Source organism: Phoxinus phoxinus, assembly GCF_949152265.1.
Source record: "Phoxinus phoxinus genome assembly, chromosome: 11".
NCBI classification, from domain to species: Eukaryota; Metazoa; Chordata; class Actinopteri; order Cypriniformes; family Leuciscidae; genus Phoxinus; species Phoxinus phoxinus.
In genome coordinates this window covers 17,458,517-17,485,884 of record NC_136886.1, presented here as the reverse complement: position 1 = coordinate 17,485,884, position 27,368 = coordinate 17,458,517, and the positions used below count along the sequence as shown (strand labels likewise).

The following is a 27,368-nucleotide window of genomic DNA, read 5'->3' as shown; positions in this document are numbered from 1 at the left end:
TTACTTATTAATCGAACTTAATTATTTTTTAAATAATTGAGCCAAAACCAAAACGTGTTAGGTTGTGCCCCGCTCTACCTATATACTCCATTTAGTTTAGTCTCTGGTCGGTTCTTGTTGACATTACGTGTTGTTTTCTGTTCTTCTGCATATTTGTATGATCTCCTGAGTATTTTGGTTTATTATTAAAAGACTAATTCTTGGAATTTGATATTCCCTTCGTTTGATTGAACCACGGCGTTACACTGCATCACTCACTATTACACAACCTATTTGATTTCTTGATCCATGATCCAACAATAATGAATTTGTTTGCACAATGCTAATCACAAAGGATGAGTCATTAGCTTTATATTAGTGTACTGTCTACAATATTACATAATTAAAATGTAAACTCAACAAAACCATCTTTTCTACCATCTCCTTACGTTCCACCTGCCAACTCATTGGGAATATCTAGTTTCCTTTTGGTAAATATGGCTTTGCTTGCATGAGTAAAATTGCAGAAACATTTTCTTGTAGAACACCTCCCTGCTGCAGATGGGGGGGGGGGGGGAAAGTCTATTTTATGCCCTCTTAAATCTAATAGCTGTTGAAATTGAGAGAGAGAGAGAGAGAGAGAGAGAGAGAGAGAGAGAGAGAGAGAGGAGAGAGAGAGAGAGAGAGAGAGAGAGAGAGAGAGAGAGAGAGAGAGAGAGAGAGAGAGAGAGAGAGAGAGAGAGAGAGAGAGAGAGAGAGAGAGAGAGAGAGAGAGAGAGAGAGAGAGAGAGAGAGAGAGAGAGAGAGAGAGAGAGAGAGAGAGAGAGAGCGAGCAGCACAGCACAGCAGGAGGTTTCAGATCTTCTTTTTTAGTAGGGCCTGTGAGACGTTTCATTAGAAAGGGCTGAACAGTCAGCTGTATTAAACACACACTACGTTTCACTGGGGCTTTAAGTCATCCAGAAAATTCTGGAATGACACATTTGGCCCTGGTTCTTGCATAGTTTTTCTTTCCAACTTTATCGTATAATTGATTTGAGTACAGAAAAAGTGTGGGTAAGAAGCAGAGCAACAAATTGAAAAGAGAATTAAACGAATGAAAAGGAAGAGCATAGACAGACTGCCTGTCAAAAAATCAGCTTGACTTGCTGAGTTTGTAGTTGTTTTGCTGTGATGGCCGTTTGGCTGCAGATGTGAGATTTGGACATGCTACTATAGGGTCCAGTGGGAGAACTGTGCTGTCTTGCCTGACTGAGTTGCCACTCAACACGGTGCACTGGAGTGTGACTGTTTTCTGCTCAGCACAACCAGGGAGCAGAGAAGACAAAGAATCTTCATTTCAAAAGTGAGCTGCTTCTGTAGACAGCATCATAGGCACACTCTTGACATGAACATTTTTGGCTTTTCCAAAAATTAAGCACCTCCTAATATACCTTTTTTTGCCCAAATTCTAAGGCAGCATTACATATATATTCTAAAAATAATGCAATCCTATCATGCATTGCAAACATTTGTGTTATCTATATTTGTTTTTAGAGTATTACACGTTCTTCTCGTGTCACTTTTATGTGAGAAGAGCTATCATTATGACAAATGGAGTTGCAGCTTATGTGTCACATTCCAAATCTGCCATTGAGATTCCATTTCAGTTAGAATGCTTAGTAACCAGCTGTCTAGGCAGTTGCCAACGAGGCAGCACACTAGGGCTGAGTTTAACTCCACTTTAAGACAGAAACTCGCAAATTTCCCTAAGCACTTCCTCTTGGGGGAATCCCCACCGCCATTTTGAAGTGCGTTAAACTTCGTCAATTGGACAAGGGAAGTTTATTTGGACAGACCCTCGACCCCTCGATTTGGACAGAGAGAGCGGGTCGACTCAACATGTACACTTCAGGCAGATCCACACACCACAATGCTTGTGACGTCACAGCAGATTTACCCGCACCCCACACAATCTAGTGTATGATATTGATGTGTGATGGATGAGTTATTTTGACATTTAACCACATTTAATACTTGTATTTACCTTAAGCTGGCTGTTTTTTTTTGACACCGTTATAGTTTATTGTATTGTTATAACTTTTGTTTGTGTATTTTTTATTTTTTATATTTAATGTAAATATATGAATATATTTGTATAATATTAATAATATTGTAATATAATATAAATAATAATATTTGCTTATATTTCATTAACATTTTTAATAACCCAAGCATAGATGCAGACCTATAGAAAGCATAAATCAAATTCATAAAGAAAAAACTGTAAACAATAAATCGGCTCCATATCAGATTCCAAGTGATCAAGGGCTTAGGCCAGGGTGTTCCATTTAAACACATTTCAAGGGTTCTGCTAGTAGTGGACACTCGTGCAACCTAAGCAATGACGTACATCCGAGTGAACGAGATGGAGGGAAGTTAGCGAGGGAAGATAATTATTTGTTTTACTTAAACGCAGCCTAGGTTTTGGAACAGAGAATGAAATGACAAAATGCTTTGTTAATCTTTATTCACCCAAGTATTAAAGCTTTTTGAAGCACAAAGCAGTTTCTCCTAAGGGATTTATTGTAGCAGCACCATAATTTGTCCTAAATTTATTTTCAACAAAAACAAATCTATTTATCTATTTTTTGTTGTTGTTGTTGTTGGGTAAAAGTTTATTCAAATGAAACTTAAAGGTTTCTCTTTAACTGCACATTGTCATATAAAGTTAGCCATTTTTGTCTCACAAACCTTACAAATAATACTCTATCAGTTCTCAGTTTGAATTGGATTTAACTGAAATGTATTATTTTTGATTGAGTCAAATGTACTTTCAAACATGGCTTTAACTGAATTAGTGAGTCATTAAGCTAATTCAAACTGATAAATTGTGATTTCTTTTTGTCAGATTCATTAAAAATAAACAATTTAGTTTGGTCATTCTTTAGTGAATTAGACTACACAGATCACACTGTTTGCAAGCTATTATTGACAAATTCAATAACTTAACAAAAAAAATATCGCTTTTCAATAGCAGTGTAGGAAATCCTGCAAAAAAATTATAATTTGGCAAATACTAAATTTAGACACTTTTGCTATATAACATCCTGTTGCTTTTTAATTCATTGTATGTGCGAAACGACCACACAGGGCATTGTGGGACTGACAGCAGATTGGAGAAAGTGTTGAGAGCAGTCAAGAGCATCTAAAAGTAGAGAAATGCTCAACTTTATGCCAATGTCTGGTAGAAAACGTTGTGCGGCAGCCAGTCATTTTGAGGTGCGGGTGCGTCTATCATGAGCATTTCAATAGGTCAATAGTGCTGGAGTTTCTGTTGATTTAGTGTGCAAATCATATTGTTTTCATATTATTATATTTCAATAAGATTTCAAATGCAAATGCAAATGCAATTCAAAGGCCTTTTACTTTGGACATTTGGGAAGAAAGCATCTTTCCAAATGTATGTGTATAAATGTTGATTCCCTTTCGAGGGAAAAACACAGCGTCAGCTTTTGTGCCTTTGTCCTTGTCTATTTATTGTTTGTTTGTCCCGTAGGAACAAAATAATAATATTATCATGGTGACAAAGCAGTTTAGGTCTTCTGTTCCCCCTTGCTCTTGTTGTCTTACTGGTGGGTATACACGTGACCTTTGTGTTATATGCTTGTGTTACGTATCTGATCTGAGGAAAGTGGTCAGGCTCGTTTCCTCTCGTGCTTCAGGTCCCACGTCTGCCAATGCGGTGCGGCGGCTCAGATCATGGGGGTCGCAAATGGAGCTCGCAGAGGAGCTTGAGACTGGCCTGCCCCTTTCTCTGCTCTCACCTGCACTAGCACATTCACTCGAGATCCAGAAGTCCACTCCACGGCTTCTTCCGCCCCGAGTGAGGTGTTGCCGTTATATAGCTCTGAGTAGGTCTCTCTGCTGCATAAGAGGAGCTAGTGGAGGTTGTGACTTGTGCCATGGCCAAGCTGACCATAGATTGGCTGGTCAAGAAGCAGAAAGTTCCAAGACAAGCAAGCTAGACAAACATTTCCTTAGTAAATCACAGCCTCTGCGTCAGGGCCTGTTATTCTTTCCGAAACTCCACACTGAGGAGTCGAGGTCCTGGAATATGCCGTTTTCCGCTAAGCGTATGTGGCAGCGTGTCAGGCTGGGGCGTGTCTGCATACTATGCCATCTTGTAGGCATACCAGGCTGACCTGCTAAGAGACCTGGTAATGGTGAGGGGGCAGGGCCCGACACTGTGAAAGAGTTGTGTCTGGCCACAGATTTGTCTCTCCATTTCACCAATGAGACAGCCCGCACCATCGACTGCTCCATGACGGATCTGAGGACCGTTATACTTTGGGTTTATAATAGGCTTTGGGAAAGAGGTTCCGATGCCAGTTTGTTCAGCTCTTTGAGGGGAGACCCCTCCGAGGGTAAGTGGTCTACTCTACACCATCACAAAGTGTGCCCACTTCTCTGTGGTGCCCTCAGAAAATCGGTCTTCTACCCCTGGCACCCTCGGGGAGCAGCGGTTGCAGCGAGACCATTGCTCAGTATTCGCCCGAACCCGTTGTGGCACTGGGAGGCTTGCCCCTCCGAGGAGGGTAAGAGAAAAGAGTGTTCAGTTGTTCCCTGCCGGTCATCCGCTTCAGGGCACCAACACACTACTCAGAGAGCACTAGAGGTCAGTCTCAAGGGGCTGATTCCCTTAGTATAATTTTCGTCAGCATGAAAGCTTATGTCAAATGTTTCTCAATGGGTTTAGATAGGGATTATAGGGATAGGGAACAGAATTTGATTCTTGTCCACCTCGATTCAAGGGAGTACTATGCTACTGGAGTTGATTTGGAAGGAGTTTGTGTAGGTGGAAGTGGACTTCTGGAAGTGGCATCCTCTGTCTGCTCTGGTTCTCCACAAGGGCTGGATGCCTTGGTGCAGACTGCGTCTGTACGCATTTCCCCCGATTGCTCTGGTCCTGGGAGTTCTAGAGAGGATTCACCAGGATGGGGTTCGTCTGCTGCTAGTAAACCCGTTCTGGCCGGCCTGAGTTCTCTGACCTTCTATCTCTCCTGGATGGCTCCCATTTAGGAGGGACCTTGTGTCGCAAGCCAGGGGCACAATATATCATCCCCGGCCAGAGAAGTGGAACTGTGGGTCTGGCCTCTGAGGGGGACCAGCTTGTGAACTCTAGAATCCTAAACTAGAGCTCCCTCCACAAGGAAACGTTATGCCCTGAAGGGGAGAGTTTAAGGAGAACTTAAGGTCCCCATCCACGCTTAAGGTCTAATTGGTGCCATAGCTGCTTACTATGCACCGTACTATGGTTAATTGTGGAGACACCATCTTGTAACTCGTTTCTTTTATGGCACTCTGAGGTTAAGGCCTGCTGCGCATGTGAGAGTCCTATATATGTGTACTATTATTCACATGTATTTTTATGTATTTGAAGTTTATTACAAAAATGTGTTATAATGAGTATATTACTGTAAGAGTATCGGTCTTTGTCAGACACGTGGGTTTGTTGTGTGTGACGTCACAACGCCGCCATTTTTGAGGTATCGCTACTGACTGTGAGCATTGAAGAGATTACAATAGTAGAGAAAACAAGTAAATAACTGAAAAGAAAACTGAGAAAAGGTCGTACCGATAAATATGGCACTCGATAAATATGGCAGGTACCGTTATTTGGAGAAATTGTCATCCATTCAGAACATAGATCCATATATGAGCCAACTGCAGTGAGTTGGAGTGCTGATCGCGAATTGTTTTCCTCATCCTCGTACTTGGACATTGTCAACTATCTTGTTTATGGTATAAGCGCATATACCAGTGAACAATTTTAAAACTATAAATCTCTTAAAGCCCACGGACATTTCATAAACGGCTGTGTACAGGATTTATTTACATTCCCACCGAAGGACACAGTAGTAATATCAAAGATAGGTTTGCTGTATTGATGATGATGATAATGTCATGTTAAGGATGTTTTAGTTTGAAAAAAGAATGAAAAACACAATTCTCCAACATCAGAATACCCCAGCATCGATACCTTACAAATGGCGGTTACGCCCATAATGCACTTCGTGTATCGCGAGTGTGACGTCACCTGACAAAGACCGATAGAGCTGCATTTTCTAAGTTCTGGGTGGCAGTTGAGAGCTTGAGTTGCTATGACAACCATGGCGCGTCTTCTTGAGTCTTCTTAGACAACACAGAGGACACCTTGACTAACAGCAAACTCTTGTCTCTCTCTCTTATTGAAAAAGACACATTCTCATCTGTTGAGGTCTGCAACACCAACACGTATAAAATGCATACTGAGATTCACATTATGGTCGAATTCAGTTGATTTTGCTGTTGCAGGCTAGATTTATTCAGTAGCATCTGTTCTTTCTGTATTGACGTTGTCTTCAGTAAATAGATAAACAAGCCCAGATGCTTCTGAATAAATCTTACCTGACATTCTATGATGACCTGGACCACTAAAAACCGTCACAGACATATTGTCTGTGTTGCCAAGAAAATGATTAGTGTAGCCTTGAGAGTCCTGTCACATGTTAAATTAAATAAATGTAGCTGTATAATGTAAACACGTTAAAGCCTTCCTGATATTGACCAGATGTCCCAGCATTAACCCACGCGAACGCTTAACATTTCTCAAATTATTCACCGAGCCGATTGAATGACGTCATACTGTACCTTCATGTCCCGCATTGAGCTGTTACATTCCAATCAATATGCCTTAATGAAATGCTGTGGACCACTGCATGTCATTTGTCTTCAGGGTACAGGGGTATCGATGCCAAATGGGAAACTCGCCAAGGTCTAAAACAATGGATAAGTACCAGCTTAATCATAGGACAAGATTTGATTCTGTTGAATTTGACAAATGTTCATCTGCAGGTCAGCATTCCATTCTTCGTAATATGATTTGGATTGCGTGACTGTACAATCACAGACAGGCACTCTGTAAACAGCGAAGCTCCCAGCACGCTTTGAGTCTGCTCACCTGGGGCATGTTGCATTCTTAAAATGTATGCTTTGATTAAATGCAAATAGAAAGATAAACAGATAAACAGGATTCGGCCTGACATTCACTCAAGGTGGTGCTTTGTGAAGCAGATTAGTGCGGATAATTTCTCTTCTGGTGGAGTTTTAATTGGCGGTCGATTCTAATCAAACTCCTGCCATCCTCCCTTGGGGCACCGCTACTGGTGCACTGTGTCTAAAGGGCATGTTCCGTCTGTTGTGCGAGATCGGCTATGATGCCTGCTTTTTTGATAATGTTTTACATTTATATGTTCATTATAGTCTATTATGCTAATATTCTCAATGGGCATAATTTAGGTCACAGACTGTATGACAATATTGTCTGAACAGTGTATCGGAAGCATAAATGAAGACTCGTAATTAGCTGCTTCCTCATTTGGTACCTAAAGCAACAACTTTTACTTGTGTGCCTGTCACAGTTTTATTTGCCAGTTCCACTTTATTTATAGGGATTTTAGTAGCTACACAGGAATTCAATTTTTCCTTTTCTTATCAGAACACCTTTTTTCTTGAGGCTTTTGGGAAGCTGTGTTGGAAGCCACGCTCTGTGTTTTAAAACTGATGTGTGTGAAGCTTAATAATTAAAATGTTTATGAATAATTCATTCTGGATCTCTTTGTGCGAGCACTCCTCTAGCTGTGGAAGTTTCTATATTTAACATCGGCGTCACTCTCTCTCTCTCTCTCTCTCTCTCTCTCTCTCTCTCCCTCTCTCTCTCTCTCCCTCTCTCTCTCTCTCTCTCTCTCTCTCTCTCGCCTTCTTTCCTTGAAAAGCTCAACACCTTTGGGTTTTCATCTTGACACTGTTTAACACAGGAGGTTTCTTTTTATTTTCGTCACAGAAACCCCTTTTTATATATATTTAAAGTCTGCACTAAGCATGAACCAGAATTTTCTAAAGAATTTTGTTCTTATAGAAATTAATGTCAAGTCAAGAATATTTGTATAGCGCTTTTCACAATACAGATTGTATCAAAGCAGCTTCACAGTATTAAAATAAAATAATAATAAAACGTCCATGTTTGATAATGCTAATCAATAGTAATATGTAGTTCCATAGTTTCAACACAAACGAAGATATTTTGAATTTGTTTATTTTGTCACACAGAAGGAAGAAAGTCAGGTTTGGAAAGATATTAGGTCTTCATGATATAATGGTAATAATATATATAATAAGAGTAAGTGAGTTCTCAGTTCATTTAGTGGGGTACGAGTGAGTAAAGATTACTTGCAGTTATTAAGTATAGTAAGTATATCTAATGTTTATTCAGTAATCACTCTGACATATGCAATAAATTATTCATTACTTAGGATGATTATGATTTCGACCGATAACCTGTGAATTTGTAACTCGTTACCTAAAAGAACCAGCTCATAAGAGTAATTGGAAAATGAGTCAGACTCTAATGAAAAGCAATAGTACAGTTGTTTATTTTATTTTTCAGCACTTTTCATCACTTATTACTGTCATGGTCTGTTTAGCTGTTTATGTACTTTTAGTTTGTTTCTCTTCAGTTACCTGTTCCCTTTGTTCCATTTCCTTTCGCTCTTCATTTAATTACATTGTTATTGAATAATTAGTTGTCACCTATTCATTATTGAGTTCATTTATCCTGTCTATTTAAGTCCTTCAGTTCATTCAGTTCTTGCTTCGGTGTTGTTTGTGCTTAGCACGCTGTTGCGTTGTTTGAACCCTTTTGGGTCTCTGTTTGTCTTTATAAAATAAACCTTGCTGCTATTTGGAACCACCCTGCCTTCTACATCGTTGGAAGTAACGCGCATTACAATTACATTTGATCTGACAGAAAGCTCACAATTTGAGTAAAATATAATTTATTTTCACATGGCACTGTATATAAATAGGAGTGCAGGAATCACTGAAATAAACTAAGAACAGCGCATTATATGCCTCATGTGTAATGTAAAAAAAAAATCTGAAACGTTACCTAAAATTTTATATATTGAAGGTTATTTTGAATTCACAATGATTATTTTACCTATTTTTACGTGAAAACTAAAGAGAGACAGAGAGATAGAGATAAAAAGCAGTTTATATACTTAAAACATAAAACATGCTTCATCTTAAAAATTGTGTAGAGTGATACTAAATAATATATTCTCAAATGATTAAATGTATTTATAATCACAAAATGTTTACTATATTATCACCTAGCAATAATCTGTTAAATGTGAAGTAAGGCATGAAGATCACTGTGATTTAAACTGATTTTGCCGAGAAATGTTACTGGATAATAAAAAATATAACATATTTATATTGATCCGGGAATAACATTCCTGTCAAAATGTTATTCCTAACCCTATCCCTACCCCTAAACCTAAACCTACCCATAACTTATACCTAAATTCATATGGAAGAGATAAGTGAATAACAGAGATGTAGAAGCACCTAGCCCTAGTTTTAAGGCTAAACTTTACATAAATTGTAAACTTGTCCCTCAAATCTGATTGGTTGATTGGAATGTTTTTCCCAACAAAGATGTTGACCCAGGAACTTCTTGTACTTGGTGAAATCACGGTCACCAAGATATTAAGATATAATAAACATCAACATCATGGTTTTCTGTAAAGCTGCATTGAATATTTGTGTTGTGAAAAGTGCTATACAATTAAATTTGACTTTACTAATAAAATTATATTTAATATAATACATTTAAACTGAATCTTTGAAAGTTTGCCAGAGACAGGTCATTAAATAAGCTTCTTTCTAAAGGCTCAGCTCTTCAAGGGTGGCTATTTTTCCGATCTGCTCTTTTGTGCTAGACATTTTACACTTATCACAGACAAACTGAATCGCACACAAAAAGGCCAATCCTCTGTACTTCAAATGTCCATGATGTGTTCCTCAGATCCCAATTACAGTGGACCTATATTGATCCATCAACTGCAGCTACAACTGAGAAGACCAGGGGTCTCCTGGACAAAAGCACACGCAAAATTCATACGAAAAATGTGTATGTAATATGTACACATCTGGAATAATAAATAACAAACTTATTAGTGCACATACCATTATGCAAATGTTCGCCCAAGCGTACATACACTCGCCATAGTTGGCATTTGGCAACTGAGGTGAATTGAACAGACGGTTTTAAAAACATGCTGTATGTTGAATTCAACAGTTACACTCAAAAGGCAATTTTCAGCATTAGCTGGTTTTACAAACGTAATGGACACAATTGACTGCACTCCTATTGCAATAAAAGCACCAGCGGAGAATGAATTTGCTTTCAACATCAGAAGGCACTTTCTTTCCATCAGTGTTTAAGTAATTTCAACATTGCAGTTGTGAGGTGGCCTGAGCCAATGCATCATTTTATCTTACAATAATGTTGGCAACCCATATACATTTAAATTCTGTGTGATAGTTGGACGAGGATATATAGTAAAATAATTGTTAAAATTGGCAAATAAACAATATGTTACTGATTTATTGTTTATCCCTAATTTTTATATGAGGAACAGATATAAATGTAATCTGTTATTAATAGTTCCTCATCAGAGAATAGAATAAAAATTTTTTTTTTATTAATTTATTTTTAATGTATGTATGTTATTTTCTTAATTGATGGCCACACTCTGACAGTGTAATATGTGCAATATATCATAAAGAGAGGCAGGTCCCAGAACAGAGTTATCATGTATAGCAGTTAGTACCCTCATCAAACGGACAGGCAGAACGAAACGGCTGTTCTAATCTAAACCATTTTCTGATTCTCAGGACGATATCAAGAACACATTTATGTTTGCCATGCACAGAAACAGCCGTATTTCCACTCAATTGCAGCATCTGATTTCATTTTGTTCTTACATGATGTTTTCCTTCTGTCATAACAGGCGACAATTGGAATCGACTTCCTGTCAAAAACCATGTATTTGGAGGACAGAACGGTAAGCAGTCTACTATGTTCTAACACAGCAGTAAATCAAATGCACTGGTCCTCTGTCTATTCAATGTCAAATGAGAAATGTTTTAATAACACCATATTGAATCTCAAAAAGCTTTTTTTTTTATTATACCAGTTGAGTTGCTGGCAGTTTCGGTATATAGCTTGAAGCTCATGTAAATTAAGAAAATAGATTGTATCGTCTAGAGATTTCTGTGAGTTTATAACCCAGAAATGATTTCATGACCTTCAACGGGGCAGTTTGGTGTACGTGGTTTTATGAGGTCATATCAATTCACCTCCTTGCTTATATGTTTATGTAATTGTGTGTATATGTGTGTTTGAGAGGCTAAATAATTTGACTGTTCAGTTGGGGATATCTGACTTGCAGGTTCGGTTGCAGTTGTGGGACACTGCAGGCCAGGAACGTTTTAGGAGCCTTATCCCGAGCTATATAAGAGACTCCACTGTAGCTGTGGTGGTGTATGACATCACAAGTGAGTGTAACACACATACACACACACACACACACACACACTTCAGCGATTTGCCATTTTGAGATGTGATCAATGACGTGCATTTTCTATCAGTAAAGTATTTTTAACAGGTCTGTCTTTAACACTATAACCAGATAGATTCATCCCCGAAGATGTAAGAAGCAGCTGTTGGTCATTTTTCACAATAAAAAGATGACAGTTTTATCTATCCAAGCCCCAGTGTGACTTCTAGAGCCAGAGTTAGCGGTGCACACGACTCTATTGATATGACCAGAAAATATAAACCCTGATTTTATAGGTAAAGCAGTCACCTTGAAGCAGAAGCAAGTTCACTGATGTCAGGCTGCACATGAGCAGGCACAAATGCCATAATAAAACCTCATAATCAAAAAGAACCTCTACCCAGCCATCTGCCATCATAGTTGAAAAGTTTTGGTATACAATTACTTTATGAGTGAGTTAATTTATGGTGCACAATAGCTGGAATATGTTAAGTGTATTTTAAAATTAGGAGAAATTATATAACCATAACTAACATAATATGTATTCTCGTAATTTACTGACGATTGCTTCTCAAAACTCGTTTTTTTTTATCCATTAAAGATGGAACAGTACCCATTTTATTTGGACCAGCTTGCTCTGAATCACAAATTATAAGTATGATTGATTATTGATGTGTATATTTTATACAGAGTGTTCAAAATATGTAGTTTTGTGTTTTATATTGTGTAGGTCTCTGGCTAACTCACGTTGTCTTATTGAAATAGTTCTGCTAATCAGCTGTTGGCCACTGTTACCTAAAACTGCGTCTGTTAATGCAGATTGTCTGTCGTTCTACTTTGAGTCATGATAAAGAATGGAGCAAGATTTTGGTTTATAAACTGTAATGATACATCAGTCATTCACATTAGTGCTTGGCTTACGTATGCTTCGATACAGTTAATAATACAGTTCCTGCATGCACCTCAAAAAATTGTAAATATACACGTCGGCTTGTTGATGGACATACACTTGCTGATGAATACACATGCTGATGTGAGGGAATTACAGTTGCAACATCTCATTATGTACGACAAACTGAGTAAAATATTACCACTGAGAAATCCTGCTCAAGTCGTCCTTGCGATGGAGGGTTGGGTTGAATAGTTCTTCCTGTTTTATCGATATGTTAAAATGTCTTTACAGAGTATACAAATGCTGAGGATTTAAATTTAAATTCTGTTATGGTGGTGATGGCCATTTCGTTTCCAACATGCACTGTAAGTGGTCGACCAATCACAAGAGACTGGGCCATCTGACCAATTAGAGCAGAGTAGCTTTTGGAAAGGCGGGGCTTAGAGAGATTGAATCTTCGAACGAGTCATTTTCAGACTCTTTGAGAAACATGGTGACGTGCAATGATGTACATTATGAGGTACCTTTGATGATGTAGGAGACCTCTAAAACAAAATTAGGAACCTTTAAAATAGCACACAAAAAATTAAACATGGCTAATATTGGATATTTACAGTAACTTTGCATGTTCATTTTCGTTATTTGCACATTTATATTACTTTTGTCCTCATCTAATGCTCACTTAAAAGTTAATCTTTAAAAAAACGTTCATAACTTAACACTTCAAAAGATGTGGCTAAGGAATTGGAAAAACAAAAACAGCATTAGTTGCGCTAATTATTTTTAACACATTAAACAGAAAGATCATTTCACTTTTCCATACTTACCACTCTCTGTCTCTTTTTTTCTCTCTATAAAGATGTGAATTCATTCCAACAAACTACCAAATGGATCGATGATGTGAGAACGGAGAGAGGAAGTGATGTCATCATCATGCTGGTGGGAAATAAAACAGATCTGGCGGATAAGAGGTGAGTTCTCTCACTCTCATTCTTTCTCACACGATTTTATTAAGCTGCTTAACAAGGCTGTTTCACTCACCAGAGTGTGAATCGAAGTTGACAGTTTCATTAAAGAGATTCTCCGAAAAACAAGGAGGGAGCCTTTATTCCCACTTTAGACCTCTGGGAATAAAGTCTGACGGATAATTTGAGAGCAGCCCCTTGTATTTGTGTGAAAGAGGAGAGGTAAAGAAGCAATGAAAAAATAACACAATGTTTAGAGGAGGCTTGCCCTAAAATGATCTCACCCTGACAGTGTTGGGGAATAACTATGTAACTATATAACTATGATAACTACCATTAACTTAAGCTTAACTATGACTAACTTTCTACATTTTTCTGTAGCATACAACAAGTTTCTTTTTTCCAACCCAGTAATACAGTGAGACAAAATGCTATATCACTGATATGTATTTGTCCATGTAGGGCCGAGTGAATTGAGGAAATATTCGATGTAGTGTTGGGAAGTGTTATTATTTTTAGTGAATTGATTTGTTCATGTGAATTAACTGGTTGAAAAAAATTATAATATTCACTATTTAAATCTCTGAATTTGAGATTTAGACATGCTGCTGTTCCATGTTTTCACTCAATTATACTGTATAACTGAGCATTCTAGATATAGCGTATTATTATTCATGGTATTTAGTCGAAACATATACACTCCGATGCAAAAGTTTGAGGTTAGTTCGATTTTTATTATTAATATTTTTTTTCCCCCAAGGGTACATTAAATTGATCAAAAGTAACATATACATTTATAATGTAAAAAAATATATATTTTTATTTCAAATAAATACTGTTCTTGTGAACATTCAATTCATAAAAGAATATTGAAAACTGTCTATAAAATATTAAGCAGCACAACTGTTCTCTTACGTAGAGTTCTCTCGTACTGCGTCGAAAGAACGCTACGGGAAAGATATTTCTTTGTCGAGATTGAAGCCTAAAATTAATCCTTAATTTTGTAATATTGTAAAACGCTTTTCTGAAGCATACAACCTAGGCGGAGCAATACAGCTCACCCATTGGCTGCTCTGCCAGAAAAGCACAGCCTATGCGAGGCCAGAGACGCTGACCAATGAGGACGCATCGCGCCCTTCTGCGTCACCTCCCGCCCAAACAGGCGTGGCCTAGGCCTATAAATACGAGCATAGCTGTCTAACACGCCGATTTTCTTAAATTCAACGAAGCTGCACGCATCGCTGGATTGATTCGAGCCGCCACAGCCGTTTGGATACAAGCACCTCAGCAGGACGAGCCCTTACCTGAAGCCGCTGGTCATCGCCGCCTTCAGCCGCCGTTCCCTGCTGCGCTTCTCCGGCGTGGAATATCCTTTACATTATGTGTGTGTGTTTTGTGTGTGTGTTCGCCGTCGCGTCACACAGTTTTTCCACACTAAAAGAGCCGAGCGTCTTTTTCAAGATGTCTCGCACCTCCTGTGGCTCGTGTAGAGCCCCGCTCAGCGACGGGGACCACGTGCTTGTGTTTCCTGCCTGTGAGTATCACGCAGCTTCAGCTCTCGTCGATGGCGGCTGCCATCACTGTGATTTGATGCCTACGGTGACTCTGCGGACTCGCCTGGCGTTCATTTACTGAAGCTGCATCTTTTCCGCCCGCTGTAGTGCCGCGCCGTGAAAAGCGCCGTGCTCAGCGGAGCCCGGAACCTCCCTTCACCACGAGGTGCTCGCCGCTGCTGCCGCTAGCTTCTCCGCCCGCTTCGCTGGACTCTCTTACCGACGGACAAGGGCCGCTGTGTGCCGCCGCGTCCGTCATGGACGAGGAAGATGAAGCCGTGTCTGTGAAGGACGACTGCTGTTCTCTCCTCGCTTCGGGTAGCGAGGGATGGGCGAGCTCCGAGGATCTCCCCTCCCCCGCTGCTCGTGAGCGTCGACGGAGAAAGACCAGCATCGATGCGCTTACCGGCTGGATGGCTGCTTTTCTGCAGAGGAACGTACGTTACCGTCCTCACGACCCGCGCCTTTTCTTCCTGAATTCACGAAGAAATCGCGGAGTCCCGGAAAGCCCCGTTTTCAGCCAGGATGCGCATTTCTGCTTCGAGGAAAGCTACAGTGTTAAAATCCCGCCGCGGCCGGATTTCACTAAAATGTCTCGCTCGCACAGTCCCAACATTCGCGACCGTGCCAGTGTATTTTGCAGTCACCAAATCGGCATCAATGCCCGTTTGCCTGCACACAGACGCCGTTTTCACGACGCCCCAGGTAAATCTGAAAATGTATTTACTGGTGTCCCGGCCACGGCCGATGGTGTAATGTGTGTATCCGTAATGCCCACGACCTAGTGCCCATTCGTACACACAAGCACAGCCCTACACAATACAGGGCTTGCACACATAAAATCGACTCATGTCGGTTGTGCTTCACATGTAAGTTAGTGAACGTGCCCGCTTTTCAGTGCCCACAATCACTACATACTGCATGTCCCGTGGTTTCTGTAAAAACGAAACGAATGTACGGTCAGTCGGTTCTGATAGACAGTACTCTCTGTGCTACACGGTGTCCCGGCCACAGCCGATGATGTAATGTGTGTATCCGTAATGCCCACGACCTAGTGCCCATTCGTACACACAAACACAGCCCTACACAATACAGGGCTTGCACACATAAAATCGACTCATGTCGGTTGTGCTTCACATGTAAGTTAGTGAACGTGCCCGCTTTTCAGTGCCCACAATCACTACACACTGCATGTCCCGTGGTCTCTGTAAAAACGAAACCAATGCACGGTCAGTCAGTTCTAATAGACAGTACTTCCCAGTGCTATAAATGTACCCGCGTTCACGCACCCACATTTATTCTCAAACATGCCGAGCCGTACGGGGCTCGCACCGCGCGCTCTCTCTTTCAGCTGAGAGAGCTGAGAGCGCGCGCGGGCTGCCCGCTCGATTAAGCGCGCCCCCGCATCACGCTGCAATGGCGCCCATGTTACAGCACACGACTGCTCTCGTGTCGCCGCCATTTCGCGACCAGAGCCCGGTTTTTCAACCCGTGCAAGCACAGCCCTGAACAACACAGGGTCTGCACACATAAATCGGCTCATGCCGATTGTGTTTTACGTGTAGTGAGCGTGCCCACTGCCAAGTGCCCACAACCACTACACACTGCACGTTCCGCGGTTTTCTGTAAAAACGAAACTAACGAACGGTCAGTCAGTACACAAACTCAGTGTCCCCGGTGTTATAAATGTGCCCGCCACCAAGCGCCCACGTTTATTCACAAACATAACGAGCCCCGTAGGGCTCGCCCCGCGTGCTCTCTCTCAACTCAGAGAGTCGAGCGCACGCGGGACGCATACTGTGTTAAACATGTCCCCCGCCTCAGACGCCACGGCGTCCATGTTACAGCACACGGTTGCTCTCGTGTCGCCGCCATTTCGCGACCAGAGCCCAGATTACATTCAACCCCTAGTCACACGTGCAGATGCATGGGAAGGACTACCCGGGGTCTCAGAATGGGTGCTAGAGACTATAAAAAGAGGCTATTCGCTACATTTTCATCGACGCCCTCCCCGTTTCACGGGAAAAGTCGAAACCACGGTAAAAACAGAAGTAGCACATCTACTTCGAGCCGAAATAGCGAAGCTGTTGAGCAAAGGGGCCATAGAGCCTTTATCTCAAGCTCAGAGCGAAGGGGGCCTGTACAGCAGATATTTCCTGGTACCGAAGAAAGACGGGGGTCTCAGACCCATTTTAGATCTAAGGCGTCTGAACAAAACGCTAACAAAGCGGAAGTTCAGAATGCTCACGACCAGAAGTATCCTCGCGCAAATTCGCCGAGGAGACTGGTTTATGGCAATAGATCTGAAAGACGCGTATTTTCACATACAAATTGCGTCACGTCACAGGCGATTTTTGAGATTCGCCTTCGAGGGCCGGGCATATCAGTACACAGTCCTGCCATTCGGCCTGTCTCTAGCACCTCGTACATTTACAGTGTGCATGGACGCGGCGCTGGCACCCCTGAGACTCCGGGGCGTTCGAATTCTGAACTATTTGGACGATTGGCTAATTCTGGCTCAATCGCCGTCAGAACTCGCTCACCACAAGACACTAATACTCGATCACCTCGAGTGCTTAGGTCTGAGAGTCAATTGGGAGAAAAGTTCACTGTTTCCCAGTCAAAGGATCTCCTTTTTAGGACTGGATCTGAACTCACTGTCTATGACAGCATAGCTGTCATCACAGCGCAGGCGAAATACCCTGCAAATGGCGAAATCCTTCCTCAGCGGCCACATAGTGCCACTCAGGAGATTTCAGAAAATGCTGGGCCTCATGGCCTCAGCCTCAACAGTGCTGCAGTTGGGCCTGCTGCGCATGCGCCCACTACAGTTCTGGTTGAGAGCGCGCGTACCGCGCCGAGCATGGTTACACGGTCGTTATCGCCTCAAGGTCACTCAGGAATGCTTTTCAGCCCTGACACCATGGAGAGCGTCAGACTGGTACCGGTCAGGTGTAAGCCTGGGGACTTCCTCGAGCCTGAAGGTGGTGTCCACGGACGCGTCCACCTCAGGCTGGGGAGCACTGCTCGACGGCAGACCGCTCTTTGGCCAGTGGGCAGAGCGAGCCAAACTACCGCACATAAACTGCCTGGAAATGATGGCAGTGGACTTTGCGCGGAGGCGCTTCTGTCCCCGGATAAAAGGACACCACGTCCTGGTCCGCTCGGACAACATGTCGGTAGTAGCCTACATAAACCGCCAGGGTGGCGTGAGATCCCGGAACCTATTCAGGTTAGCGGAACGCATACTGGTGTGGGCCCAGCACAACCTGCGCTCGTTAAGAGCAATGCACGTGCCAGGCCACTTGAACGTAGGCCCGGACAGACTCTCACGGAACAACGTTCCTACGGGAGAGTGGTCCCTACACACACAGACAGTGCGTCTGCTGTGGAAAACGTTCGGCAGAGCGGAAATAGACCTGTTTGCAAACCAGGAAAACGCTCACTGCCCAGAATTCTTTTCGAAGAGCGCGAACGCGCTGGCCAGAGTCTGGCCCCGCCGCCCGCTCTATGCTTTTCCTCCTGTCTCACTCCTGCCTCAAGTGCTGGAGCGTATCAAGGAGAGCGGATGCTCAGTACTGCTAGTTGCTCCATTCTGGACGAATCAGACCTGGTTCCCAGCTTTGATGCGACTGAAAAGTACTGCCCCGTGGCCGATTCCAGTGAGGAGAGACCTCCTCTCACAGGCCAAGGGCTCGATTCTGCATCCTCACCCCGAGCTTTGGTCCCTACACGTATGGGCCATAAACGGGTACCCGCTAACCTCCCAAGAGGAGTGTTAGACACGATCGAACAAGCTAGGGCTCCGTCTACTAGACGGCTCTACGCTTCCAAATGGTCGGTGTTCTCTGGATGGTGTTCAGATCAAGGTCTGTCACCACTTCAGTGTGGAGAACCGGAGATTCTCTCCTTCTTGCAAGAGCTATTGGATAAGGGAAGAACCCCATCCACGCTCAAAGTCTATGTGGCTGCCATATCAGCGTTCGTTAATCCAACGCTTGGCCGTTCACTAGGCAGGAACGACCTGGTGGTCCGCTTCCTGAGAGGCGCCAGGAGGTTAAACCCTCCAAGGCCCCCCTCAGTCCCCGTTTGGGACCTTTCTACAGTGTTGAACGCTATGAAAGGGGCCCCTTTCGAGCCTATTCACTCAGTTGACATGAAACACCTGTCTCTCAAGACCGTGTTTCTTTTGGCTCTCGCTTCAGTGAAGCGTGTGGGAGACTTGCAAGCGCTCTCAGTGAGAGCTTCTTGTATGGAGTTCGGGCCAAACGACTCTATAGTCGTATTGAAACCGAAGCATGGGTACGTGCCTAAGTCCCTCAACACACCGTTCAGGGCTCAGGTCATCTCCCTGTCGGCCCTGCCGGCCTCAGAGGACGGAAATAGCTCCCTTTGCCCGGTCAGGGCGTTAAGAGCTTACGTGTCCCGCTCCGCTGTTTTTCGACAGACGGAGCAGCTCTTTGTTTCGTTCAGCGGGCGCTCCAAGGGACGAGCCGCAACGAAACAGAGTCTGTCTCGATGGGTAGTGGACGCCATTGCGCTAGCCTACGCATCTAGAGGCTTGGAATGCCCTTTGGGCATCAGAGCACATTCCACGAGAGGCATGGCCTCTTCATGGGCTTGGTATAGCGGAATCTCGTTACAAGATATCTGTATGGCGGCAGGCTGGGCCTCCCCGTCTACATTTATTAGGTTCTATAACCTAGAGGTTCCTGCGTTGCAGGCTAAACTGCTCTCGGTCTAGAAGACTATGTGTAAGTGTTCCTGCCCCGCGCTGCGGCCCAGGTCACTTCAATGTTTAAAATGTATAAGTGTTCCTGCCCCGCGCTGCGGCCCAGGTCACTTCAATGTTAATATGTATAAGTGTTCCTGCCCCGCGCTGCGGCCCAGGTCACTTCAATGTTTAAGCATCACTCACTGACAATGTGTCCCATGAGCATGCTATTACCCCTCATATATATCTATATTACATATATATGCTATTATGCCTTAAGAGGCACTACTATAAGGGATGATGCTATTTTAGCCGCTCTCCCTATACTTCTTGGGGTAGGCGCTTGTATACCAGGGCGCGCGCGCCCTTAGGTGTCTGTGTCGATCCAAGAGCACGCACGGCGGTTTGCATAGGGTTCCCGTAGCGTTCTTTCGACGCAGTACGAGAGAACTCTACGTAAGAGAACGTACTCGGTTACTAACGTAACCTCGGTTCTCTCTAGGAGAGGGAACGAGTACTGCGTCTCATGGCCGTGCGTGTCCACGCTGCGTCGCTTCATTGACGAAAATCGGCGTGTTAGACAGCTATGCTCGTATTTATAGGCCTAGGCCACGCCTGTTTGGGCGGGAGGTGACGCAGAAGGGCGCGATGCGTCCTCATTGGTCAGCGTCTCTGGCCTCGCATAGGCTGTGCTTTTCTGGCAGAGCAGCCAATGGGTGAGCTGTATTGCTCCGCCTAGGTTGTATGCTTCAGAAAAGCGTTTTACAATATTACAAAATTAAGGATTAATTTTAGGCTTCAATCTCGACAAAGAAATATCTTTCCCGTAGCGTTCTTTCGACGCAGTACTCGTTCCCTCTCCTAGAGAGAACCGAGGTTACGTTAGTAACCGAGTACGTTTTCAACATTGATAATAATAAGAAATGTTTCTTAAGTAACAAATCAGCATATTAGAATAATTTCTGAAGGATCGTGTGACTCAAGACTGCTTGAAATGTTTCTTTGCCATCAAATGAAAAAAATACATTTTAAAATGTCTTAAAGGGGGGTGGTTTACTGCTTTTTTTCTTTGCATGATTGTATTTATGGGGTGCAATATAACATGTCTTCGTTTTTTTTTTTTTTTTTTTAGCCTTATTTTTCATAAATTTCCCCTTTATTGTAAGACGCTTTCTCCTCTGTCATTTGAACGACCGGTTGACTTCCTGATTCTATGAAACCACTCCCTCAGAAACAGGCATGGGCTCAGATTGGTTAGTTGGGCCGGTGTGTTGTAATTGGCTAAACTGCGTAGTGCACGTTCTCCGGAAACTTCACGCCCATCACCTTTATGGGCGAAAGTTGCATGTGCTCTGGTCAAATGTAAATAATGGTTTCAATACTGCCGTACAGTTTGAGCCAGAATCAGACCCAGAAAGCGGCAATGAAGAGAGTCAAGCAGAACCTCCCCAAACACGGCTCTTACAAAATGTTTCTGAATGGTAAATTTTTTTTATTATTTTTATTCTATTCTACTATTATTATATAATAATTTCGATACGCTGTTACTTGAAAATGCCACTGCTGACACTTGTTAGCTTTTGAGATACGGGTTTCTCCTGATTAAACATTTAATATAACTGAATAAATGACTGAGTAATACCGCAGCTGAAGTTTGCTGTTGCGATTACATATGTATTTTTTTAACTTTATACACGTTTGTCTTACACGGAAAATAGCATCGAACTAACTGGCTATAAACAAACAGCTTTGGCATTGGTTTACGTTCTTGATAAAATCGAAAAATTACTTCATAAAGTATACATGGAAAATACATTTACAAAATTAGTACATAATTACAAATTGCAGGTTCAAAATGTTTGTACGCGTTTGTCATAGACACACGAAATAGCATAACTAAGTGGCTATAACGCGAGCGCTGGCATTTGTTTACGTCCCTGATAAAACTAAAACATTACGTCTGAAATTATACATGCAAACATTTAAAATTATTAAGTCTTACTTACAGGTTGTGGCCCAACAACGGCTGCCTCTGCGTTTAAAGTTGGAACTGCTTCATGTTTTAGAAACAGTTTCTTGTTTAATCCGGCATTGAATTCGTGGAGATTCTGAAGCTGTCTTCCGTAAAATGCGCAGCACAGAGAGCTACGATTGTAATTTTCAGGAACATAATAAAACAGAAATTGTAGCCATTGTTGACGAACTACAGCGTCCATAGGAAGCCCGAACACCGAAGACCTGACAGCTGGGTGAAAATAACACACTTTCGACGGCATGGCTACAGCTCTCCACTATAATTCTTCCTCTTCCACAACGCCGCAGAAATATGGCCATGCCCCTTTTTTTGCATATTCCGGAGGGAGGGTTGATGTAAATGTATGGGTTAGTTACGTATAAAACCCGGGAAGTATCTCGTTGTAGTCCCATTCGAGTCGTTTTTGTAGGCATTAAACTTCCTGATTTTTAAAAGACGATATCTCTGCTTATGTTGAACTTTCAGCGCAGCAACTTTGCAGATACTGTTCATGCACCAACAGCAACATTACACACTATTTAAAATGAAAAAAGTGAAATCGCAATCAACCACCCCTTTAAAATAGAAAGCAGTTATTATAATACTATTACCCACTTTAAAAAAAAAAAATGTCATAGTTGCTTAGTTTGTATATTTAAAAAGTAGTTTTCCTCTTGAATATAGTTAGTTACTTTTTGTTACTAGTTTTGTTATGCTTTTTTCATAACTTGACTGTAGTATAGCTTGTTGCCTCTCCCAGTCCACTCTTGTTTGAAACACTTCCACTCATGCTTTAGTCAGTACAAAGCTTGAATGTATAGCCATCGGCCCTAACATTAGTAAAAACATACGGATGGGAACAGGTCTGTCTAAAATCACTTTCTTAAAAATGCAATTTCTATGTCAAATGCTTCACCACAGCCAAAAGATGAGAGCAACATGCTATTAAACAAATGAAACGTTTGTATGAAATGGACATTTTATGCTTCACTAGTTCTTCAGAGACGTGGGAGCTCAGGGTAAATACAGCTCAGTCGCTTTCTCTCTTGTCATTTTCCTCTCTCTAACTGTGTGTATCCCGAAGGGAGGTCATTTTTCCCTCGCTTTTCTTCAATAATAATTTGCCTCTGTAGTTTTCATCCTCCATTGCACCTTCTGAGCAAAGACCATCCATACTAATTTACAGCTCTTAGTCTTAGGAGACTTTAAAACAACAGATTTAGAAACAGAACAGTTTTTTTTTTTTTTTTTTTTAGAAACAATAAAAGTTATTATAATTAAACAGAACCTGATTGTTTATCTGTTTGCAGATACCATTTGGTTTTATATTTTAGCTAATGCAATGACTTTTGTAAATTTGAAGTGTGGCTTAGGAGTCCACGTCTATACTTTTGAGGACACTGTATGTATTCCTTAAATATAAATTACTTATACACTACCGTTAGAAAATTTGGAGTTGGCACGATTGAATAAGTTGTTTAAAATAAGTCACTTATGCTCTCTATACTGCATTTATTTAATCAAAAATACAGTAATATTATGAAATTATACAATTTTAAATGGCTGCTTTTGCATTTTAAAAGTTATTTTATATTTTTCTCCCATCCTCTGTCACACGATCCTTCAGAAATCATTCTAATGTGCTGATTTGCTGCTGAAGAAACATTTCCTATTGTTATGTTGAAAACAGTTGTGTAGCTTAACATTTATGTGGAAACTGTGATACACTATTTCATTAGTCTTGGGTGAATAGAAAGTTTAAAAGAACAGAACTTATTAGAAATAGAAATCTTTTGTAACACTGTAAATGTCTTTACTGTCATATTTATTGCATTGCTAAATAAAAGTAGGCTATTAATTTATTTTAAAATAAAACATGTTTTACTGAACCACATTATAACGTTAATTTCCATTATAGGCTACCAACATTTGTAAGTCGTGTGTCATTTGCATTTTACTATAGCCTAACATTTTAACATGATATAGTACAATTTGCAGTTCTAAATAGAAAATGTCATTGTTGTACTTAAAGTTAAATCGATTCTAATCCCATCTGCTATCATATGAGGAATAGAAGTCATTCGAGTGGATTTTTTCTTTAGATTTTCTTGAAAATGTATTTTAAGTTTGTTAATGATTCACTTTGTCATTTATGTTTCATGATATATTTCTGTTCATGAGGTCAGAGAGTACACGATTTAGCAGAAAAGGAGTTTTTGAAAGAAATTTTAATTGTTTGTATGTAACCATGGTGATCAATACTGCATGCAGAGGTAGAGCTGAGCTCAACTCACTATTATATGACTATTGCAATGTGTTTTAATATGAGCGCAATGCAGGTTTATTTCTACGACGACTGTGATGATGTGATGGAATGTGGCAGGTGGAGGTGGCTGCAGCAATTCAATAAGGGGCCGTTCACACAGAACGCATTTGTCCATTCCAATTCGTTACTTTTCCATAGTTCCATTGTTCCATACATTTTCTATGTGAACACGCGCTAGACGTACGTGTATAACCGTTGTGCTCGCGTGTCTTTTGCAGCATCTCAGTCGTGGCACGGCTTTTAAAAAACACATCTCGACATAAGCATTTTTCCCCCATTCCACAGCCTGTCTTGCGTTTTTCAAAGCAAAAAAATTGTTCTGTGTGAACAAACCAAACAGGCTGATAATGGAGCCAGTTAGCTGCGCTAACATGAAACACTGCTGGAAGAGATAGGGGAGACTCATCAATTTTAATTTTCTCAACTTTGAGTTTAGTATGGTGACATGCCATTGCCTATCAAGAATTCAATTACTGTGTTAATGTGGTTCAAAGGTGGCATTCCCCTCAGTTTTTTAATTAACGTCAGTGTGCCATTTCGTCTTGAGTCTTTTGACGGGCAGTTAATGTCCAGTAAAATCACAGTGTCTCTCCCTTCTCTCAGTCTCCACAGCCCATTTCTGAGGTAGCAAACCAGAGGCATTTTAAAGGAATAGTTCACCCAGAAACTAAAATTCTGGCATCTTTGACTGACCCTCATGTTTCTTTTTAAACATGTAAGACATTTTCTTTCCATTAAGACATCAGACTAATAGAAAAAAAATATTTAAGATTCTGCACTATTCACTAATCAAAGTTCCGAATCAAATGCAAACAAATTTTTGACTCTTATCATTTGAACATTTTTGTAAAACGATCAGATTTCCTTGCTTTCATTGAACCATAATCAAGATTAAGAAATTAATAATTGAATTAGGAAATAATTTTATCAATACATATTTTATAAATTGCATTTTTTTTAACACAGATGCATTAAATTGGTCAAACGTTACAGTAAATAATTGTATATTGTTACAAATATATATAAATATGTATATATAAAAAATATTTTAAACTTTGTATTTATCAAGAAAAATCCAGATTTGTTTTATCAATATCCACAAAAATGTATATCAGCATAACTGGTTTCACTGTTATAATATAGAGACATTTTTCTTGAGCACCAACTCAACAATAATTTCTGATGGATCATGTGACGCTGAAAATGTAACTTCAGCTTATCACAGGAATAAATTACATTTTAAGTTTACATTAAAGTTTTTTGATCACATAAATGCATATTTTATGAGCATTCAGAAGAAGAACTTACAAACGACCACAAATGTTTGATATAATATAAACCTGTAAGACTTTCTTTGATTCATGGAATTTTAAATCACACCTTTTGTAAAATGTTAGAGCTGCTCTTTTTAATAAAATGAAAGTAATTGGAGACATTCAAGCTCCAAAAAAGGACAAAAATCACAATAAAAGTAGTTCATACAATGACAAACCAATAACATTGCTAATTTCCCATCATGCCATGGAGGGTAAGTGAAGCCTTATAAAGCTGTGAGATTAGATTACTTTCAATGATACTTTTCATTATGTTAGACAACACACTCCTTGTTCTGATGATAGTGGAATACTTTTAACTGTCGTATAGAATAGTAGATAATATTGGATTTAGAGCAGTAGATGACACTGAATTAGTTGTAAAAACACGGATTTCTTTAATGGTGGCAAAATGCCCTGGAGAGGACTAAAGTGTTTGTGGCATGGCAGAAAGTGTCATGTAATTTTTGTGCCAGAGGAAGTGAAAGGTTATGCAGAGTCTGGCAGTCGTCATCTTTAATGGTAGTTCCGTACCTGGAATTTGAAGTCATCTTGAGCACTCTCAAGAGAGGCTTATTCTCTTGTAGTAGAGACAAACTACTGTACTACCAACCACTCCTTTATGGCAGTGGTGACAATGTGGTAACTTCATGTGCACTTCGTATCACAATCCTAGTGTATACTAACTTCTCTTGTTGTAACTGTGGATCTGCAACGGCGATTGGACGGCTGAGGTTGAAGTTAAATGATTGAAGGCGGATCCTCTGTCAGAGTGTGTCCGTGCAAAGGGAAGATATTAAAAACCTTGGGTCAGACTGTTGCCATGGCGCCCAGTAATAAATCAGGACTGAGCAACCTGTCAGAACATTTGTCACTGTATGTGTGTATATAATTTATGTATTTAAGCAGTGTGTAGATATAGAGCAGTGGTTCTCTACTGGTTTGCCATAGGACATTTTCCCAGTGTCATTAAGCCTCGACCACATTTTTAAGAATTTTAACCAAACTAATTTATTTCTCAAAAATGGTTGACACACACACAAATACCGTCCGACGGTTATGTGTACTTAACATTCACATCAATTACCGGTATAAAAATATCACTAACACTACTGAATCACAATATAAGGTAAGGCTATTAAATAGTAGTCCCAAACTAGTTTATGGTAATACAATAAAGTTAGTAAGTTGGTATGAGCCACCAGAATAATAAAAAATATAGAAACTAACAAAGTGAAAACAAGGTGCGATTTTGGGTTAAAGGCATACTATGCAGCTTTCCGTTTTTGTCAAACAGCGACCCCTAGTGTCGCTGTGGAATACTTGCACTGTCGTAAGAAGCGTCGGGCATGGAACAGGCACAGATAGACTCCGAAGATATTGACCAGGGGCCTCATTTATAAACGTTGCGTACGCACAAAAGAAGGCGTACGCCGCTCTCTACGCAATAATTGGTATTTATAAAAAGCAAACTACAAAAACGGGTGAAATGAGAAATGGCGACACCGTCGGCAGATGGAAGAAACACGTGAAAGTGTGTAGCCTATCACGTCTGCAATGCGCGCAAGTGTCTTCGTGCTTACAGAGCGACCGGTGCTTCATATGTTGTTGATGTGTGTGACGTCGTTGCCGTAAAGCAAGTTGTGATTCTCGCAAGATTTGTCGGGGGCGCTCCTCTCAAACTTGCATTGCTGGTTTTTCCAGCGGCGTCCCCCCCAAGCTTTACTACCAGGATAATTCGCCCTACTATGAGTTTGTTTACCACCGAAATGACTTTGAAGCTGTTATATTAAGGTACAATTTCTACATAGTGTGCCTTTAAGGTTATGAAAGTTACAGTCACCATGGTAAATACACAATACTAACAATAAAACAAATGGAGACTGATCCTCTTGAATGTATACATACTTGCATGCAAAAACTTTCTCTGTCTGTCTGTGTGTGTGTGTGTGTGTGTGTGTGTGTGTGTGTGTGTGTGTGTGTGTGTGTGTGTGTGTGTGTGTGTGTGTGTGTGTGTGTGTGTGTGTGTGTGTGTGTGTGTGTGTGTGTGTGTGTGTGTGCGTGTGTGCGTGTGTGTGTGTCCAGACAACAAAACATCTTATACTGTATTATTATTGGAATATCAGATCTAAAGTCAGTGTGGGTGTATTGCATGAATTTCGGTCCAGAGGATGTATGTTCTGTCA

General features: G+C 41.0%; 2 protein-coding genes across 5 annotated transcripts in view; both read left to right on the top strand.

Annotated features, from left to right (window-relative positions):
- The window catches only part of rab6ba (RAB6B, member RAS oncogene family a), an 89,320-nt gene that overhangs the window by 45,368 nt on the left and 16,584 nt on the right, over window positions 1-27,368 (top strand). For 2 of the 4 annotated variants that reach the window (XM_079628413.1, XM_079628415.1), the window contains exons 3-5: window positions 10,857-10,910; window positions 11,298-11,403; window positions 13,157-13,268. In XM_079628413.1, coding sequence (XP_079484539.1) covers window positions 10,857-10,910; window positions 11,298-11,403; window positions 13,157-13,268 — 272 coding nt within the window. Of the gene's footprint in view, window positions 1-10,856; window positions 10,911-11,276; window positions 11,404-13,156; window positions 13,269-27,368 lie in introns of all 4 variants that reach the window. The other 2 variants (XM_079628412.1, XM_079628414.1) reach the window with 1 other exon arrangement.
- Window positions 18,236-19,760, top strand: LOC307006905 (uncharacterized protein). The gene is made up of 2 exons (XM_079628407.1): window positions 18,236-19,653; window positions 19,706-19,760. Exon 1 carries the CDS (start codon window positions 18,384-18,386, stop codon window positions 19,557-19,559), a length of 1,176 nt encoding a protein of 391 aa, XP_079484533.1. The 5' UTR covers window positions 18,236-18,383; the 3' UTR covers window positions 19,560-19,653; window positions 19,706-19,760.